The sequence below is a fragment of the Chrysemys picta genome, chromosome 2 (genome assembly GCF_011386835.1).
Source record: "Chrysemys picta bellii isolate R12L10 chromosome 2, ASM1138683v2, whole genome shotgun sequence".
Classification (NCBI taxonomy): Eukaryota; Metazoa; Chordata; order Testudines; family Emydidae; genus Chrysemys; species Chrysemys picta.
Genome location: NC_088792.1, coordinates 107,146,599 through 107,162,604, shown reverse-complemented (window position 1 = coordinate 107,162,604; position 16,006 = coordinate 107,146,599). Strand labels below are relative to the sequence as shown.

At 44.2% G+C, this 16,006-nt stretch overlaps 1 protein-coding gene across 7 annotated transcripts; it reads left to right on the top strand.

Annotated features, from left to right (window-relative positions):
- The first annotated feature begins 381 nt into the window (after window positions 1–381).
- FIGNL1 (fidgetin like 1) lies at window positions 382–15,422 on the top strand. 7 transcript variants are annotated; one of them, XR_010598446.1, is made up of 4 exons: window positions 535–915; window positions 4,479–5,862; window positions 12,668–12,772; window positions 14,677–14,815. XR_010598446.1 is itself a non-coding variant. In XM_065583930.1 (3 exons), the coding sequence occupies exons 2-3, from the start codon at window positions 4,482–4,484 to the stop codon at window positions 14,832–14,834; spliced, it is 1,539 nt and encodes a 512-aa protein (XP_065440002.1). In that variant the 5' UTR covers window positions 535–915; window positions 4,479–4,481; the 3' UTR covers window positions 14,835–15,422. The 7 variants fall into 7 exon arrangements, 6 of the variants coding, with proteins under 6 accessions (XP_023955731.2, XP_023955729.2, XP_005278596.2 ...); XM_065583930.1 differs by lacking the exon at window positions 12,668–12,772 and having other exon boundaries at window positions 14,677–15,422; XM_024099963.3 differs by lacking the exons at window positions 535–915; window positions 12,668–12,772; window positions 14,677–14,815 and adding an exon at window positions 382–528 and having other exon boundaries at window positions 4,479–6,704.
- The last annotated feature ends 584 nt before the right edge of the window (window positions 15,423–16,006 follow it).

Below are 16,006 nucleotides of genomic sequence, written 5' to 3'. Positions count from 1 at the left end.
ACAGGGACCGAGAGGGGCAGGAAGAAGAGCGGGCAATGGGCACGCAGCAGCTGGTGATCAGGCGATGCAGAGATGCGCCCGCCGCCCTCCCCGGAGCGCCGCCTCCCTGCAGGAAGGGGGGGGGGACTGGCTCCATGGGGAACAAACCCCCCCTCCCCCCCCCCCCGCACGGGCCTCGCGCGCGGAGACGAATTATCGTGGTTTTTTAAAAAAAGAGCTGCTCTCGTTCGCCCCCGCCCTCAAAGCACAAGCTGAGCCCGCCTCGAGTGGCGCCTGTTCGGTATCCGCCCCCCGGCACGGATCCTGCTCCTATTGGAAGGCAGCGCTGTTGCCACGACCAATGGGAGCGCCATCACGGCCGGGCTTTCTGCGGGGTATCCCAGACCCGGCGATAGCGGCGCGCGCTCACTTGCCCGCGTCTTTTTCTACCTCTCCCTCCTCCCCCCGGATTCTGATTGGCTGCGCCTCTCCCCTCCATGCCCCCCCCTCGCGCTCTCTGACTCTGAGCTGATTGGTTGACTGGCTAAGGTAGGGGGGGATTGGAGGCCGCGGGACGAGAGTGGAACGCGCGGGGGAGACGGTTCGTAGTCGCGTGGGGCGAATGTTTCTGGGAGACGCGCGGCCCCAGGAGGTTACCGACACCGATCCTCGCCCCGCCCCTCAGCCGCGCCCGCGCGGAGTCTGCTGCGCGAGCTCCAAGCTGCCCTGCGCTGCGCCGCGCCGCGGGACCTTGTTGCAGGGGTTGTGACCTCGGAGGGAGGCGGGCAGAGTGGGCTGAAACGTGCTACGCCAGCCCCTTAGTTCAATCGGTTCAACCCCTCCCCCGTCAGTACACGCCGATACCGGTGGGAAGCTGTTTGGATTGCACAGGTGAGGCCAGACAGCAGCTCCCCAAGGGAAGTACATATGCAATAGGTAAGGGTGCCAGGGCCGGATTAACTTTTTGTGGGCTTGGTGCCAAATAGATGTATGGGCCCCCATGGGGTGGGGGGCAACGAGGTATAGTGCGGCGAGAGTAGCCCCCTCCATGCAGCCCAGCAGGAGGGCACTGTTTACAAACCTGCATCTGCCAGACGCACACCAACCTGCCCAGCCCTGTGCTGCCAGCATGCTCCTTCCCCTTGAGGGCGGGCCTGCACCACAGCACTCCCCCCTTATGACAGTGCCCCTTTGCCGAGAGACCTCCACCACAGATATCTATGCCCAGGCCCCCAAGCTCTCCCCTGCTGGCCTCCTGCCACAACTGCACAGCACCCTGCACACCACACCACTTGCCCAGCGCCCATAGACCCCCCACACACACACCCGCCCACCGCCTTCCTCACAGTCCCACCATCACAGCTGCACAGCACCCCATATTCCTGAGGGGATTCTGCACCAAAAAATTTAAAATTCTATGCACAATATTTTAAAATGGGAGCACATGGCAATGGGGAGCACAGGCCACTGGTTGCATGGAGGTGGGAGATTACCCTGCAGCCTCCCCGCCTCCACCCTGGGACAGGGACCTCAGCAGTGAGGCAGCACCCGACACTGACACAGTGCAAGGGCCAGGCCTGCCCCACAAACACCCTGGGGCCTTGCTCCCCTGTGCTGGGCACACCAGGTATGGGTGAGCAGACTCAGCTCAGTAGCAGGAGCCAAGTGCAGAAGGACTTAGTGTCGGGGGATCCAGATGGGGGTAAAAGAGTTCTCTGTGGGGCAATCTAGGTGTGGGTGGCTCAGTGGGAGATCTGGATGCACAGAAGCTCCTTGGGGGGTTCCAGGTGCAGGGGCAATGGGATTCTGCAGGGATCCAGGTGAAGGTGTTTGGGGCTCAGCGGGGGAGGGGGAGGTCTAGGCGAAGGGGAGGTGCGGTTCATTTAGGTGGGGGTCCAGGTGCAGGTGGTTGGGACTTTGGGGAGGGTGTCTGGAGGGTACTCATCGGGGTGGTACAGATGCAGGGGAGGTGGGGCTTATCAGGGTGAGGGTTTGATGGGCCTGCTTAACGGGAGCCCCAGCTTCTGCCAAGGGGATGCCGCATGCTGGGCTTCAGCTTCCCCCCCCGCCCCAGCTTCCCCCATCCTCTTCTCTTCCCCATCATGATCCTATACACCTTCCCCACCGCTCCATCTCCTCCCCAGGCTTGGGGGGCAGGAGCAAAGCGGGTTGGGGCCGGGTAGCTCCACTTCCTACCGCACGGGGCGGCGGGATGTGTAATGACCCGGCCCCAGCCCGCTCCGCTCTGCTCCCCTGGCTCCCAGACTTTGGAGGAGGGGGAACCGCCCCCCAGCACTCACCAGCGGCGCGGTTGGGAACCGGCGGAGCAGGCTGGGGCCGGGTCGCTCCACTTCCCGCCACCCAGTGAGTGCAGGGTGGGCCCGACTCCTGCTGCAGTCCCCCCAAGATGCATAACTCAGGGGAGGGAGCTTGGGGGGGAAGAGGCGGAGTGGGAACAGGGCTAGGAAGAGGTGGGGCGGGGGTAGCTTTCCTGGCCGGATTAGCTGGTCGGGGGATCGGGCTAGCCGGGGCCCCTTCTGACTCTGGGTGTGGCGCCATGGTAAACTTGGTACTGAAGGGTGCATTAGGGCCCTGAGCTTAGTGCCCCCATATCTAACTGGGGTGAAATGGGAAGAGGTGGGGCCCAGCCCACATGATTTACCAGGGCCCCAAATTTCTTCCTCTGGGCCTTTCTATGGGTGTAGACCGCATGCACCTGGCAATAACTGAATTTACAATATGAATTTCCACCATTGAACTACAGACATACTGCTTGTTAACATATTGCACTTTATGAAATGTTCCTGAAATGTGTATCCATTTAGTAAAAAGTGTCTGATATGTGTAATCTGACCTACTAGTGGCATCATGTCTCTAAATGTGCTGTTTGTTCTGTTAAGCATAGGAAGCAAATTGCTTGCAGCTTATTTTAAGTAATCTAGTTATATTTGTGAATTATGTTGTTTGTGATGTGTATCAACAGTGTTCTATATCTATCATTTATATTGTAAGTTTAAGAGCGTTGTATGGGCTTTACCCTGAAAGATGATTATAAAAATTTTATTGTGGGATTCCATATTCATGGTGTCTCACTGATTTCTAATCTGGATGTGCTGGGTTTGCAAATAAAACTGTTTGATTTCTCCCCTCCCCCCATGGCAGGTTTTCAAACTCAGGCTAGATGTGAGACTCAGGTTGGACTATTTCCATCTTGTGTATCATTACCAGTGACTCAGGTTCTGGAGCCCAGATTAAATGCTCAGTTATAAGCATGCTGAATTTCTACTCCACAGTCATTGATTTAAATGTACTGAAAGTCACAATGCACTCTGAGGCCAAAGACCTAGAACCTGATTAATTTGAAACTATAACACATTGAAACAAATATAGTTCGTGGGGAGACTGAAGGACTGGAATTACTGGAGAAGAGGGTTGATTGGTGCAGGATAAGAGCTCTTTATAAAGTCTTTTGAGATAATTGTGGATTTCCCAAACTGAGCACACACATGTGCCCGTACTGATACCATTAAGTCTAGGCTTTACGAAAATTAGCATTACATGTGCCTGATAGGCACACTTCAAAGAGACAATAACTTTGAAAGTCAATCAAATACAATGTGTGTGTGTGTATGTGTGTGTGTGTGTGTGTGTATATATATATATACACACACATACATTTGGAAATATATATATTTCCAAATTCAGTGAAAGGCTCATTCCAGGCCATATTTTATCTTTCATACTTCAGCCACTTTTGCAGTAGCTCTGTAAAAAGAAGTGCATCCTCAATTTTAATTAAAAAAATAGCTGAAGGGATTTCTAAAGCTAAAAAGATCACTGGTGGACAGAAACAAATCAATGGCAAGTTTTAATCTGAAAAGGCGAATTATTGGAAAGTACTCTAGTATTTGCTATCAAGTAACACATGCTCTTAATTTTCATTTTTAAAAAAAATCACAAAAACCCTATACTAAACTCTGCCCTGCGCTTTCCAGTCTCTTCCCTCTTCCTCAGCCCACAAACTTTATGTATTTTCGTCATTTCCACTAGTGTCATAGTAACAGATTCTTCATTCTGACAACTAAATACTTGTCTTAAGTAATATTCTATAGATTTCTCTCCAATAAGGGTTAACCATTGCTGACTTGTGTTTAGCTAATCCACCTCATCTGGCCAGCTGTTACCCTGCACTGCTCCTCTTAACCCTGTTCCCAGGGAGACCTGTTATAAGGAGCAGTCTGCAAGGAGAGCGAGAAAAGCCTGGATCCTAACAGTTTTATGCCATAAATGCTGTTGTTTTGTAGGAATGGTAAAGTATGCAGCCCAGCTAAGTGTCATATAGAGTCTGCTGGCTATCACTCTGACTTAAAATTGTTAGCAATTAATTAACTATACATTTATGAATTTAAAAGGGAGAAGCAAAAATATAATTAAGTAGTTACTGAAATTAACTTTTCTTTGTAACTTAATGCTAAATCTTTCTATTTGTTTTATCATAGATCATGCAGACACCTGTCTCTAGTGCTGTACACCTGAGTGAATGGCAGAAGAATTACTTTGCTATTACCTCTGACACCTGTACACCAGGACAGAAGGCAGATGGATACCGTGCACAGATTCTGCACATTCAGTATGCATGGGCAAACTCTGAGATCTCCCAGGTCTGTGCTACCAACCTGTTCAAAAAATATGCAGAGAAATACTCTGCCATTATTGACTCTGACAACGCAGAGACTGGCTTGAATAACTATGCTGAAAACATTTTGACTTTGGCAAGATGTCAGCAAAATGACAGTGACAAGTGGCAGTCCTCCTTGACAACAAGTAATGTGTTTGAATTAAAGAGTGTTCAAGAGTTGATGCAAGCTGGCAAAAAGTTCCAAAGCTCTCTGATGGCACCAGCAGATGCCTTTGTGGTAGTTGATAAGGAGGTCAGTGCCTCTGTTACTCCAGGGCTGCCTAAACTCAATGTGTGCAGCAGTGCTGTAGATACTGACCTCTGGGCTAGCTCATCAAAATGTATAAGTCAGGGACCAGATATTCTTGAAAGTCTCTCATCTTTGAAATGTCTTCAAAGTAGTGTGCCTTCTGTGACCAAAACTACAGATATACTTCCTGCCTCCTCTGCCTCTTTAAATGAACTGCCTAATACAGGTTTCTATGCAAGTCCATTATCTGGAAACAACAAAGCATCAAGTAGCAGTTCTGTGAAACCCCCAAGTCATTTTGAGATTGGACAGAATTTGTCTTTTTCTAATCACTCCTCTCTTCCGGCAGGGTCTGGAAATCCAGGAAAAAGGAAAACATTTTATAGCTCCAGTGATGAAAGCAACAGTACAAGTTCCAGCCTTGCTTCTTCGAAGCCCTCCATTAATACAGAAACCAAGAACTTTGTAGGGAGTGGAAATGGGAGTGAAGAGAGCAATGGTTTTAAAACCGCAAAAGAACAGCTCTGGATAGACCAGCAAAAGAAATATCACAATCAGCCTCAACGCACACCAGTCTCATCCTATGGTGGCATTAAAAAATCTTTGGGAGCTGGAAGGTCTCGGGGTCCATTTGGAAAATTTGTCCCTCCGGTGCCAAGACAAGATGGGAATGAAAATGGAGGACCGCAGTATAAACCTTATGGCGCTGGACCAACAGAGTCTTCATTTCCAGTGGATGAACGTTTGAAGAACATAGAACCAAAAATGATTGAACTTATTATGCACGAGATCATGGACCATGGGCCTCCAGTGAACTGGGATGACATTGCTGGAGTAGACTTTGCTAAAGCAACTATAAAGGAGATAGTAGTCTGGCCTATGCTGAGACCAGACATCTTTACAGGGTTACGTGGTCCTCCCAAAGGAATTCTTCTCTTTGGCCCTCCTGGGACAGGTAAGACTCTTATAGGCAAGTGCATTGCGTGTCAATCAGGAGCTACTTTTTTTAGCATCAGTGCCTCTTCGCTGACCTCCAAGTGGGTAGGTGAGGGGGAAAAGATGGTCCGTGCACTGTTCGCTGTGGCACGATGTCAGCAGCCAGCTGTGATTTTCATTGATGAAATTGATTCTCTCTTGTCTCAGCGTGGAGATGGGGAACACGAATCTTCTAGAAGAATAAAAACTGAATTTTTAGTCCAGTTGGATGGAGCAACAACCTCGTCTGAAGACCGTATTCTAGTGGTGGGAGCAACAAATCGGCCGCAAGAAATTGATGAGGCTGCCCGAAGAAGACTGGTAAAAAGGCTGTACATCCCTCTTCCTGAAGCTTCAGCTAGGAAGCAGATTGTAACTCGTCTGATGTCAAAGGAGCACTGCTGTCTAAGAGAAGAGGAAGTTGAGCTCATAGTTAAAAAATCTGATGGATTTTCTGGGGCAGACATGACACAGCTCTGTCGAGAAGCTTCTTTAGGTCCTATCCGTAGCCTTCAGTCCATGGACATTGCAACCATCACACCCGAACAAGTTCGGCCTATTTCTTTTCTTGACTTCGACAATGCTTTCAAAACTGTGCGACCCAGTGTGTCTTCAAAGGATCTGGAACTATATGAAAACTGGAACCAAACATTTGGCTGTGGAAGATAACTGCATCTGAATTGTCATGCAGAAGTTTCTTTCTCTCTCTCTGTCTCACCCATACACACATTAAGATCAATGGTCATTTATAATGTTCAAGTTTATTTTTGTTTATAATAATTCTTTGTAATAAAGCTATTTTAATAAATGTGATGAAATTCATTACTGGATTGTATGCTGCTTCCTTGCCCTGAGTTCTGAGAATGAAATGCACTTCAGTGCAGAGAGTTTGCAGTAGGCTCTCAACCAGAGGATGTTGAGAAGGCCAAGACAATAACAAGGTTCAAAAAAGAACTAGATAAATTCACGGAGGATAGGTCCATCAATGGCTATTAGCCAGGATGGGCAGGGATGGTGTCCTTAGCCTCTGTTTGCCAGAAGGTGGAAATGGGCAACAGGGGATGGATCACTTGATGATTACCTGTTCTGTTCATTCCCTCTGGGGCACCTGGCATTGGCCACTGTCGGAAGACAAGATACTGGTATAGATGGACCTTTGGTCTGATCCAGTATGGCCATTCTTATTGCATTTAACCTCCACAATTGCTGGGAAGAGCAACCCACCCACATCAACCAATGGAGAGCACCCACAAAACAAAAAAGACCCCAATATTATTTCTGTACAATACTAATGATTGTTCTTGTTAATAATCTTATGCAGTACAGTATGCAAATCCGAGATACTGGACATACATGCTTTAACCGTACAAATGTTCATAAAGTAGTTTAAGTAACCATTCAAATACATTACAAAACAGTTTTCTCTGGTTCTGAGTCCTAAACAGTTGCAGTAGTTCGGATCTTGCACCCATGCAGAATAACTGAAGTGAGGACTTGTGCAAGTATGGAGTCCATATTAGCAGATCATTTGTAGGATTTCATCATAGTAACCAGAAGAATTCTGATATAATATACTTTGTGGTCATTGAACACAAAGGGGGTATTATTCTCATGTTGTGGTATGCTTTATTACACATGTGCTGTCTCCTAGTAAAAGGTCTCAATTGGAATTTAAAAAAAAAATGCAATACTGGTAAATACTGATTTTAAAAAGGAGCATTTCTCTTGGGTAGTCTGTGATTAACTATAATATCTGTATTTAATGTTTACAGTATCTCTCTGATTTATCTTCATTTGTTTTGGTGTGAGTTTAATTTTAAGATACAGATTGTTTTAACAAAGGAATTAAATGTAAAGTTCTTCAAACTGAGTTTTTCTTCTACATCAGTGTGATAGTAGAAATTCTCTAAATATGGATAAATTACTGGTGATGCTTGGGTAAATTTTTAACGCTGACCTGGAAACTTAATTATGCAGGGGTGCAGGAGGGGGTGCAGGGTGCGGGCTCTGGAAAGGGGCTCCAGGCTAGGGCACAGTGTTGGGGTGCAGTAGGAGGTACGGGGTGCTGGCTCTGGGAGGGAGGTAAGGCCTGGGACTTGGAGTGCAAGAGGGGATTCAGGGTGCAGAAGGGGGTTTGGAGTGCTGGCTCTGGGAGGGTGCTGAGGGTTTGGGGTGCAGGAGGGGGTATGGGATCCTGGCTCCAGAGGTGGCTCAGGGATGAGGGTTGGGGTGCGCCCTCCCTCTGGGTACCACTTACCTCCAGCCACTCCCGGTCAGTGGTGCCGCAGCAAGGCTAAGGCAGGCTCCCTGCCTACCCCGGCCCCACACTGCTTCTGGGGTGGGATGGCACATGGCTCTACGCGCTGCCCCTCTCTGCAAGCACCGCCCTCGCAGCTCTTCCGGCCAATGTAAGCTGCGGGCACAGTGCTTGCAGGCAGGAGCAGTGTGCAGGGAGCCCCCTACCCCTCTGGGCCATGGGGCTGCGCTGGCCGCTTTAGGGAGTGGTGTGGGGCCAGGGTAGGCAGGGAGTCTGCCTTAGTTGCAGCCACACTATGCTGGAGATCGCAATCGACTGGAAGATCCTCTACGATCGACCTACACCAGTGGGAGGGATTCTCTCATCGATGTAGATAATCCAGTTCCCCGAGAGGCGGGAGTCTGGTTGTCAGAAGAATTCTTCCCTCTACCTAGCATTGTGTACATGGGGACTTAGGTTGGCTTAACTATGCCGCTCGGGTGTGGATTTTTCACACCCTTGAGTGACGTAGTTAAAAACTTAATTTTCTAGTGTAGACCAGACCTAAGAATCACTATTGAGTGAAACATTAAAAATAGTTTAAAGAAAACTTGCTGTTTGAGATTTTTTTATGCAGATGTGTACATAATTATAGTATTCTAAGACGTATTCATAGATCTACATCATTTTAAAAATACATTTTAAATCATTTCAAAATGCTCATGGTCAGTTACGTATACTTCTGATAAATATGCTTCCGAATTCATATTTTGTCAGCAACAAAAATACAGAGTCTATTATTGTTTGGATGAAGGAGTCAGAAGGTTCTTGATGCAGACCTTCTCTGCCACTTTTTAGCATGCTGAATAAGAGAGGTGATAGAAAGATGTTCCACATAGCATTTTGTTAGTTTAAAAAATCATACCCATTTGCCTTTCTATGTCACACCAACTCCTTTTTGTCCTAAGCTGAGAGTTCCCTTTCTGAAATATTACAGCTTCAACAGTGGGCTGAGGTTAGAGGAATACTGAATATATGGACTGAAATTTTTCCCATGTATACATTTGCTTTATTTCAGAAGTTCCCAAACTTTGTTAGTGTGGACCACATGGAAAAGTAATAGAGCATTTTAATGTGTTTTGACTATCTTTTCATGAATTTAGCAGCTGGAAATAAAGAATAGCCAGTATTGTGTGATCAGCTAACAATCTGTAGACCAAAGTTGAAGACCTCTGCTCTATCATATTTAACAAAGATTTCCATTTGCCAAGAGTAAGTGTAGATCAGTGGTTCTCAAAGCCAGTCCACCACTTGTTCAGGGAAAGCCCCTGGCAGGCCGGGCTGGTTTGTTTACCTGCCGCTTCCACAGGTTTGGCTGATTGTGGCTCCCACTGGCCGCGGTTCACCACTACAGGCCAATGGGGGCTGCGGGAAGCGGCATGGGCCAAGGGATGTGCTGGCCGCCCTTCCCGCAGTTCCCATTGGCCTGGAGTGGCGAACCGCAGCCAGTGGGAGCTGCGATCGGCCGAACCTGCGGACGTGGCAAGTAAACAAACTGGCCCGGCCCGCCAGGGGCTTTCCCTGAACAAGTGGCTGACCGGCTTTGAAAACCTCTGGTCTAGACAACCAAATTTGAACTCATCTTTTTAAAAAAAAAAAAAAAAAAAGTGTTTCTCTATATATCACACATTTAACAAAGCTGCCAGGAGGACCCCCTCATGCTCAAGCATCTTCTCATTTGCCCTGTTTAGCAAAGATTTTCCATTCTGTTGTGGAGGAAAAGTAAATGGAAGCAATCATGGTCCTTTTCAAGTGCCTGTATGTTACTTGAAACAAATATGGAAAGGTATTTTCTGAATTTGTGTCATTTTGAACACTTACAAAACTTCTAAAAAAGTCTGAATCGAGAAAACTGTAGTTGTATTTTAATGTTCTTTTTAATTTATTAAGCATAAATACCCTTTTTAATATTTTTAAATTACTTCAATGTGGCTCTTCCTATCCCATTGAAAGAACACACATCATGCAGCAGTAGCTGTGGGTTTTTGGTGGAACAGCTGTGTAAATGGCTTCATAAAAGTTTCATTGCTGTTTTGTGTGCATACAGAACTTATGCCCTGCATAAGACTAGTCTTGGGTTTTGTAATTTTTTCATAATACGGAGGAGGAGATGTATACATTACATTATTTAACTATTTGATTTTTGTATACTTCATGTTTTAGAGCAAGGCAGAACATTGTCTAACTTAACAGTTATCAACTAAGTAATAAAAAAATTGCACAAGACAGAAGAAGCATTGTAATATTTAACACTGATTGACTAACTTAGTCTTTTTCTATAGCTAATTCTAAACTTCAATGAATGTGTTCTTTCTCCATGAGATTAACCCATTTAAGTTTTTGAAAATACAGTCTACCACAATGACAACTGTTGAGAAGATCATTGCAATATTAAAGTCTCCCAGTTGTCTCCTGATAATTATGTGCTTTAACAGAAGGGTCAAGAAGGTAGCATGGTTGTGCTACATAGATTTCATCTTAAAAAACTGGATTTGCTAGTGTGCCCTTCTTGTGTGTCATAGAACAGGGTTAAAATCCCTAATAAATTAGTGTGGGTGTAGAGGTTGGCCACTGCACTGCAGATTTTTTTGTCAGCTAACCAAATTTCTGTACTGTCTTGGAGTTGCTATGATGAATTGTCCATGTGAATGAAGACTTCTAGGTTAGCTGGAGCTCTGAAGGCTGCCCTTCACAGCTGTCATTGTCCCACATGGTGTCTGGCTCAATGAATAAAAGTGTCCACCCTGTCGGATAGGATTGGAAATGAGTTACTCGTGTCATGGTACATTCATTTTTTCCTGCAGTTCAAGATTGGGATCAGCCTTTTGAAAGGAGCATATTGTGAGATCTCGCCAGTATATATCTTTATCACAGTATCTAGCCATACGCATAGTATCTTCTGGCTTGTGTATCACAGGGAATAGTAAGGATAAAGTACACTCTCCCTCACACATACTGCTTTATCTCCATCAGCCAAAGAGTTGCTCTGAATGAATGGCTTTATGGTGTGGTCCAGTCCTATCAATATTTGTACCAACTGTTTAAAGTGTATAGAACTAAAAGTGTACTGGTGCATGCTGGAATTTGCAAAGAAGACACCCAACTCCAGTTAAAATGCCTTGAAAATCCCTTCCTTAACTTAATATTGGAATAGTGATATATGCATAAGACAAGATCTGTGCCCCCAAAGAGTTCAAACACAAATTTAAACATTCTGTAGAACCTCATTATTTCACACTGACTAGGAGGTTCATTGAAAAGGATTATGAATTAGTAATTAAACAAACTATATTTTGTTCATTTCAAGTTATTTATACTGATAATTATGCTGTATGGTTTATGTTTTTACAATTATGGTAATAGGTATACTAGTAAAATGTAGATATTTTGTGATGTTACAAAGTTTTTAGTAAAAAGACCAAGGCTCTGCTATTAAACCTTTGCTGGGATCAAAGTTTTATATAAAAAATGTTTATGATAACATAGTGAGTAAATTGCTCCACACATTTACTGATGCTCAGTGGGTGATTACCATGATGGTGCCATTATTTTTCACATTTTTTACCTATATATTTTGGACACTTGTGAACCAAAACAAGGTAGAAACACATCAAAAGATGCAAATATTCTTTATGCTTTACGATGCATTCTGCATTCTATTGCTCAACAGTCTTGAAGAAGCCTTGTATGAGACAAAATGTTAGCAGTGTATGTAGGGTGACCAGATGTCCCAATTTTATAGGGACAGTCCAGATTTTTGGGTCTTTTTCTTATATAGGCTCCTATTACCCCTCTACCCCGTCCCGATTTTTCACATTTGCTGTCTGGTCACCCTAATTGAATGGAAATGCACCACTGCTGATTTGTTTTTGGCCAGCATGTGCGTTGACATGATGAAAAGGAGCGTTAGATAATTTTGATTGCTTTCACTCTTTCATAAAGATGCAACTAATTTCCATATTTGTCCCACCCTCTTATAAAAATCTAGATGGGCTACTGACAACATTAGACACTTTGAAACTAGGGGGCGAGTAGGAATAGCTCCATATGTATTTCGTGATCTACTGTTACTATGCCACCTAAAATGAAAGATTAAGCTACTAGTAACATAATTTCTTTCACAAAATACAGAAAATTGCAACAAAGTAGGGCATGATTGCAATTTAAGGGAAATGGTGCAGATAAATCCACTTTAATGGATCTGTTTCGAAGATGTAGAAATCTTAGTACTCATTTATTCTTTTTGGCTGGCTGACCTTAGTGAGAAGAAATGCAGGACTCTTCTGGTTTGTGGTTCAATAGCGTTAGGTGTGCAGTCTTTTTTATTTTTCCTAAATTGAAGTAAATGATTTCCACAGTCTTGGAAAGGTGAGGTTGTCAATAATTAAGGCAATTCAGAAATATTTTCATTTTCTCAGTGTATTTCTCATGTTTGAGTTAAACTAAATTGCCTCGGTATTCTGAGATCCTGGGCTTTATTTTCATTTAGAGGAATCTACACCAACTAGTAAGTGGAGAAAGCTGATGGAGCAAGAATGATCACTATGATTTAATTGCAGTGGGAGGAAAAATTGAAGCTGGGCTTGGACCATCGGTAAGAGTAATATTCAAATGAGACATATTTGTTTTTAATCAAAATCATGGGAGTGTTCACAAACCAACATTTTTGTTTTTGAAAATATTTTTATATAAAATGTTTGTTTCCTGCAGTTTTGATAATCCTGTAGTTTCCCAGGGAGTTCTGTGGTTGGTTGTTTAGTGTAGCTTATAGGGCTTCCTCTCAACCCCAATAAGTATATATGTATGCATACTAATAATGGAATCATCTGACCTTCTGCAGTTGTGGAAGTCTTTTTCAGTGTGAGCTGAACAATATGAAAAGGATTTAATGCTCAATTTTTGTAACACTTTAAAAACAAGACTTTATATATGATAGTTTCTTAACTAAATGGACTTTTCTTTCTTCGTGTGACTAATGCTTATTAAAAGAATGTTAGCCTGATAGTGCTGGAGACTGAATTCCTTTATTTATCCAGAGAACAGATACAGCATGTGTAGTGCAAGCTTCCACCATGCTGCTACTTGTGTCTCAACCTTGACCTTGAGGGATGTTTTTCTTAGTCTTTCTTTCCTCATCCATATATGGGAGTTTTGTCGCTTTTGCTTTTTATTCTCCTGCAAGTTTTTTCCATGTTATTTTTTAATCATTCCTGTGGATCGTGCAAAAATGTATTTACCTCAGGGACTTATCTAATAATACATTAGTTCAGCAAATGGGCCTATGCTTTGGAGTGTCCCTGTGCTTTGGTGGGGAAGCAGTTACAGGGAGCAGGAGAGCAACAGGACCATGCTGGAGCTCATGGGATGATTTATGACAAGGGCAGTCCAGGAACATAGCGGTTAATGGGGGCGGGTGGGGAGAGTGCGCTTTGGACTGCTGTTTGCATGCACACACCCCAGCCCTCATTCAGACTCCAGGTGACCAATTTAGCTACATGTTACTCAGGCTTCTGAAACAAAGTTCTCCTTTTTATTGTTCATCCTTTATTCCATTCCCAGTAATGTCAGACGTATGTTACCATGGTTAAGAGGAATGTGATCTCCTTTCCTGTAGACCCCTGATCCAGCAGAGATGGTTGTCTGAGCTGGTGCAGCAGCCCCTCTTCAGGCATAGCATAGATTCTTTGTCAGACTGAAAAAAACAGTTCAAGAGAGGGGTTTGAAGCTCTGTTCCTGGCCCACATGCAGCCGACACCCTCCACTTCTCTGTATCTATTCCCACCTTTACATGTAAAAGGCTGGGAGAAACAGTGAGTGTAAGTTGCAGATGTGTGGGGGACGGGGCAGAGCTGCACAAGCTGTTCCTCATCTGGCTTCTGTGATGAGGAATCTGCTTTTAGTCTGAGACAGGGCTGCCTCATCATCTTTGATGGGTTGGGTTACTAGGGGAAAGGGGAACACCTTCCCATCCACCATGTGGATGTGAACAGAGCTGTTAACTGGGTGTATGGGGAGAGGGTATCAGTAAAGAGGAGCATTCAGTTAGGCAATCCTGAATTGGGATCAAGATGTCTGGTTTACCCTATTCTCTCCACATTGGTTTTCTGTGCCCATAAACTGTCCACTGATGTGGGGAGGTATCTTTATTCACTAGAGAGTTGAGTGAGTTGTGGACATTGACAAAAACAATAGATTTGGAATAACTCCTTGCACTGTGAAGTGTTTTCAAACATACCACACATTCCTTTGGATACCCGCATATGCGGACACAGTCAGACAACTGTCAAAACAGGAAATACAGCCTAAGTGCCTGGCACATTCTAGGGACAGAATGTGAGACCTGACGCTTTGTCCTAGGGCAAAGTCTTGTGGGAAGAAGCCACACACAACCCCAAGATTTTCCTCAGTCTGTGTCATCAGTGGAGAACTCCAGAGTTGAATGTGGTGTCCAGCTCTGAGAACAGCAAAACTAATTGACTTTTTTAAATTTCTTTTTAGATTTCCTTGTAACTCAAGAGGAGCCGGACACAGCCACCCCAATGCCAAGTCAGCAGATGGACAGCTCTGCTGTGAAAGAATTTCTGAATAATTGTAAAATACAAATTTTTCAGGGAGCGATTGCAAAACTCCTGTCAACTTCACAACATTGCAACTGACAAATCCTGCAGGGTTTATTCGGACTTTATTTTGGGTTAAAATGTAAAGGTCAAATTATTTTATATTAGGGTTTAGCTTTTAGTTCTGGACTAATGGGGTAGTATGTATAATTTTTTTATGATATTTACTGTCACTATTAAAAATATGCCTTTCTTTTTACCCAGTGCAGCCAAAAGCAAGGAGTTTGGCTTGTAAACCAGGGCTGCCTTTCCACTGAAACCTGTTAAACCAAATATGACATCTTCAATACAATTTTCTAAGTCTTTTAGTTTTAATTGATAACTCCTATGCCCAACTTCTCACAGATGAGCAAGTTTTAGGAGTCCGTTCCTCCACTTTTAATAAATGCTTTAAAAAGTCTGAAAATAGAAGGGTTTGTGTGGTACAGATACCAACTTACAGCTTCTTATCTCTGCAAACCTGGCACATCCAGTACTGTTCCTTACAAAAGCCTACACTAAATAACACATGATCCTGTGCTTGAAGACGTCTTTGTGAAGGGTCAGAATTAAGTTTGTGCATGTATCCTTAACTTTGGCCTTTCTTAATCTATGAGTGTTTAACCATGCTGCCTTATTGTTCTGTTAACAAAGCTTTTGCATGGGATTACCTAGGAATTTTTTTTCAAATATTGGGGGAGAGGGGAGGGGGAGAAATAGTGGTATATTTTCCAGGACTCCAAAGTTCTGTTGGCTTGCAACAAATTGCCAATAGTGAGTATGAATTCTGTAATCTGGAACTGTATGGCTAGATACCACTGAAGACCACTAAACAGTATGCAACAGGCAACAGAGCATTTCAGTGGTGTCCAGTCATACAGTTCCACATTATAGCAATTAAACCCCATTGGAGTTAAACGTCATCAGCTTCAGTGCTAATATACATTAGAACAGAGTTTTGAAGCTGTTTTGCACTTTAGGTCTCCATCAACCCTCACTAACTACTTTGAACAAGGTCTTCAAATCTTTTCTTGCTGCCCCAGCTATCCTTTCCAATTCAGAACAATATACTTAATTAGCTCTTTTGCTACACAAGTAACTTGGCCATGAATACATGTCCAGTGATCATCCCTTAGCTGCTTGCTTTTACAGATTGACTAAACCAATTACATGATTTTTCAAAGGCTTATAATTTGGTCAGATTAGGATCATTTTCGTCTGGAACAAACAAA

Bases quoted from the DNA above. Each gene is read 5' to 3' on its own strand.
- FIGNL1 (XM_024099963.3), top strand. From the start codon at position 4,482: ATGCAGACACCTGTCTCTAGTGCTGTACACCTGAGTGAATGGCAGAAG.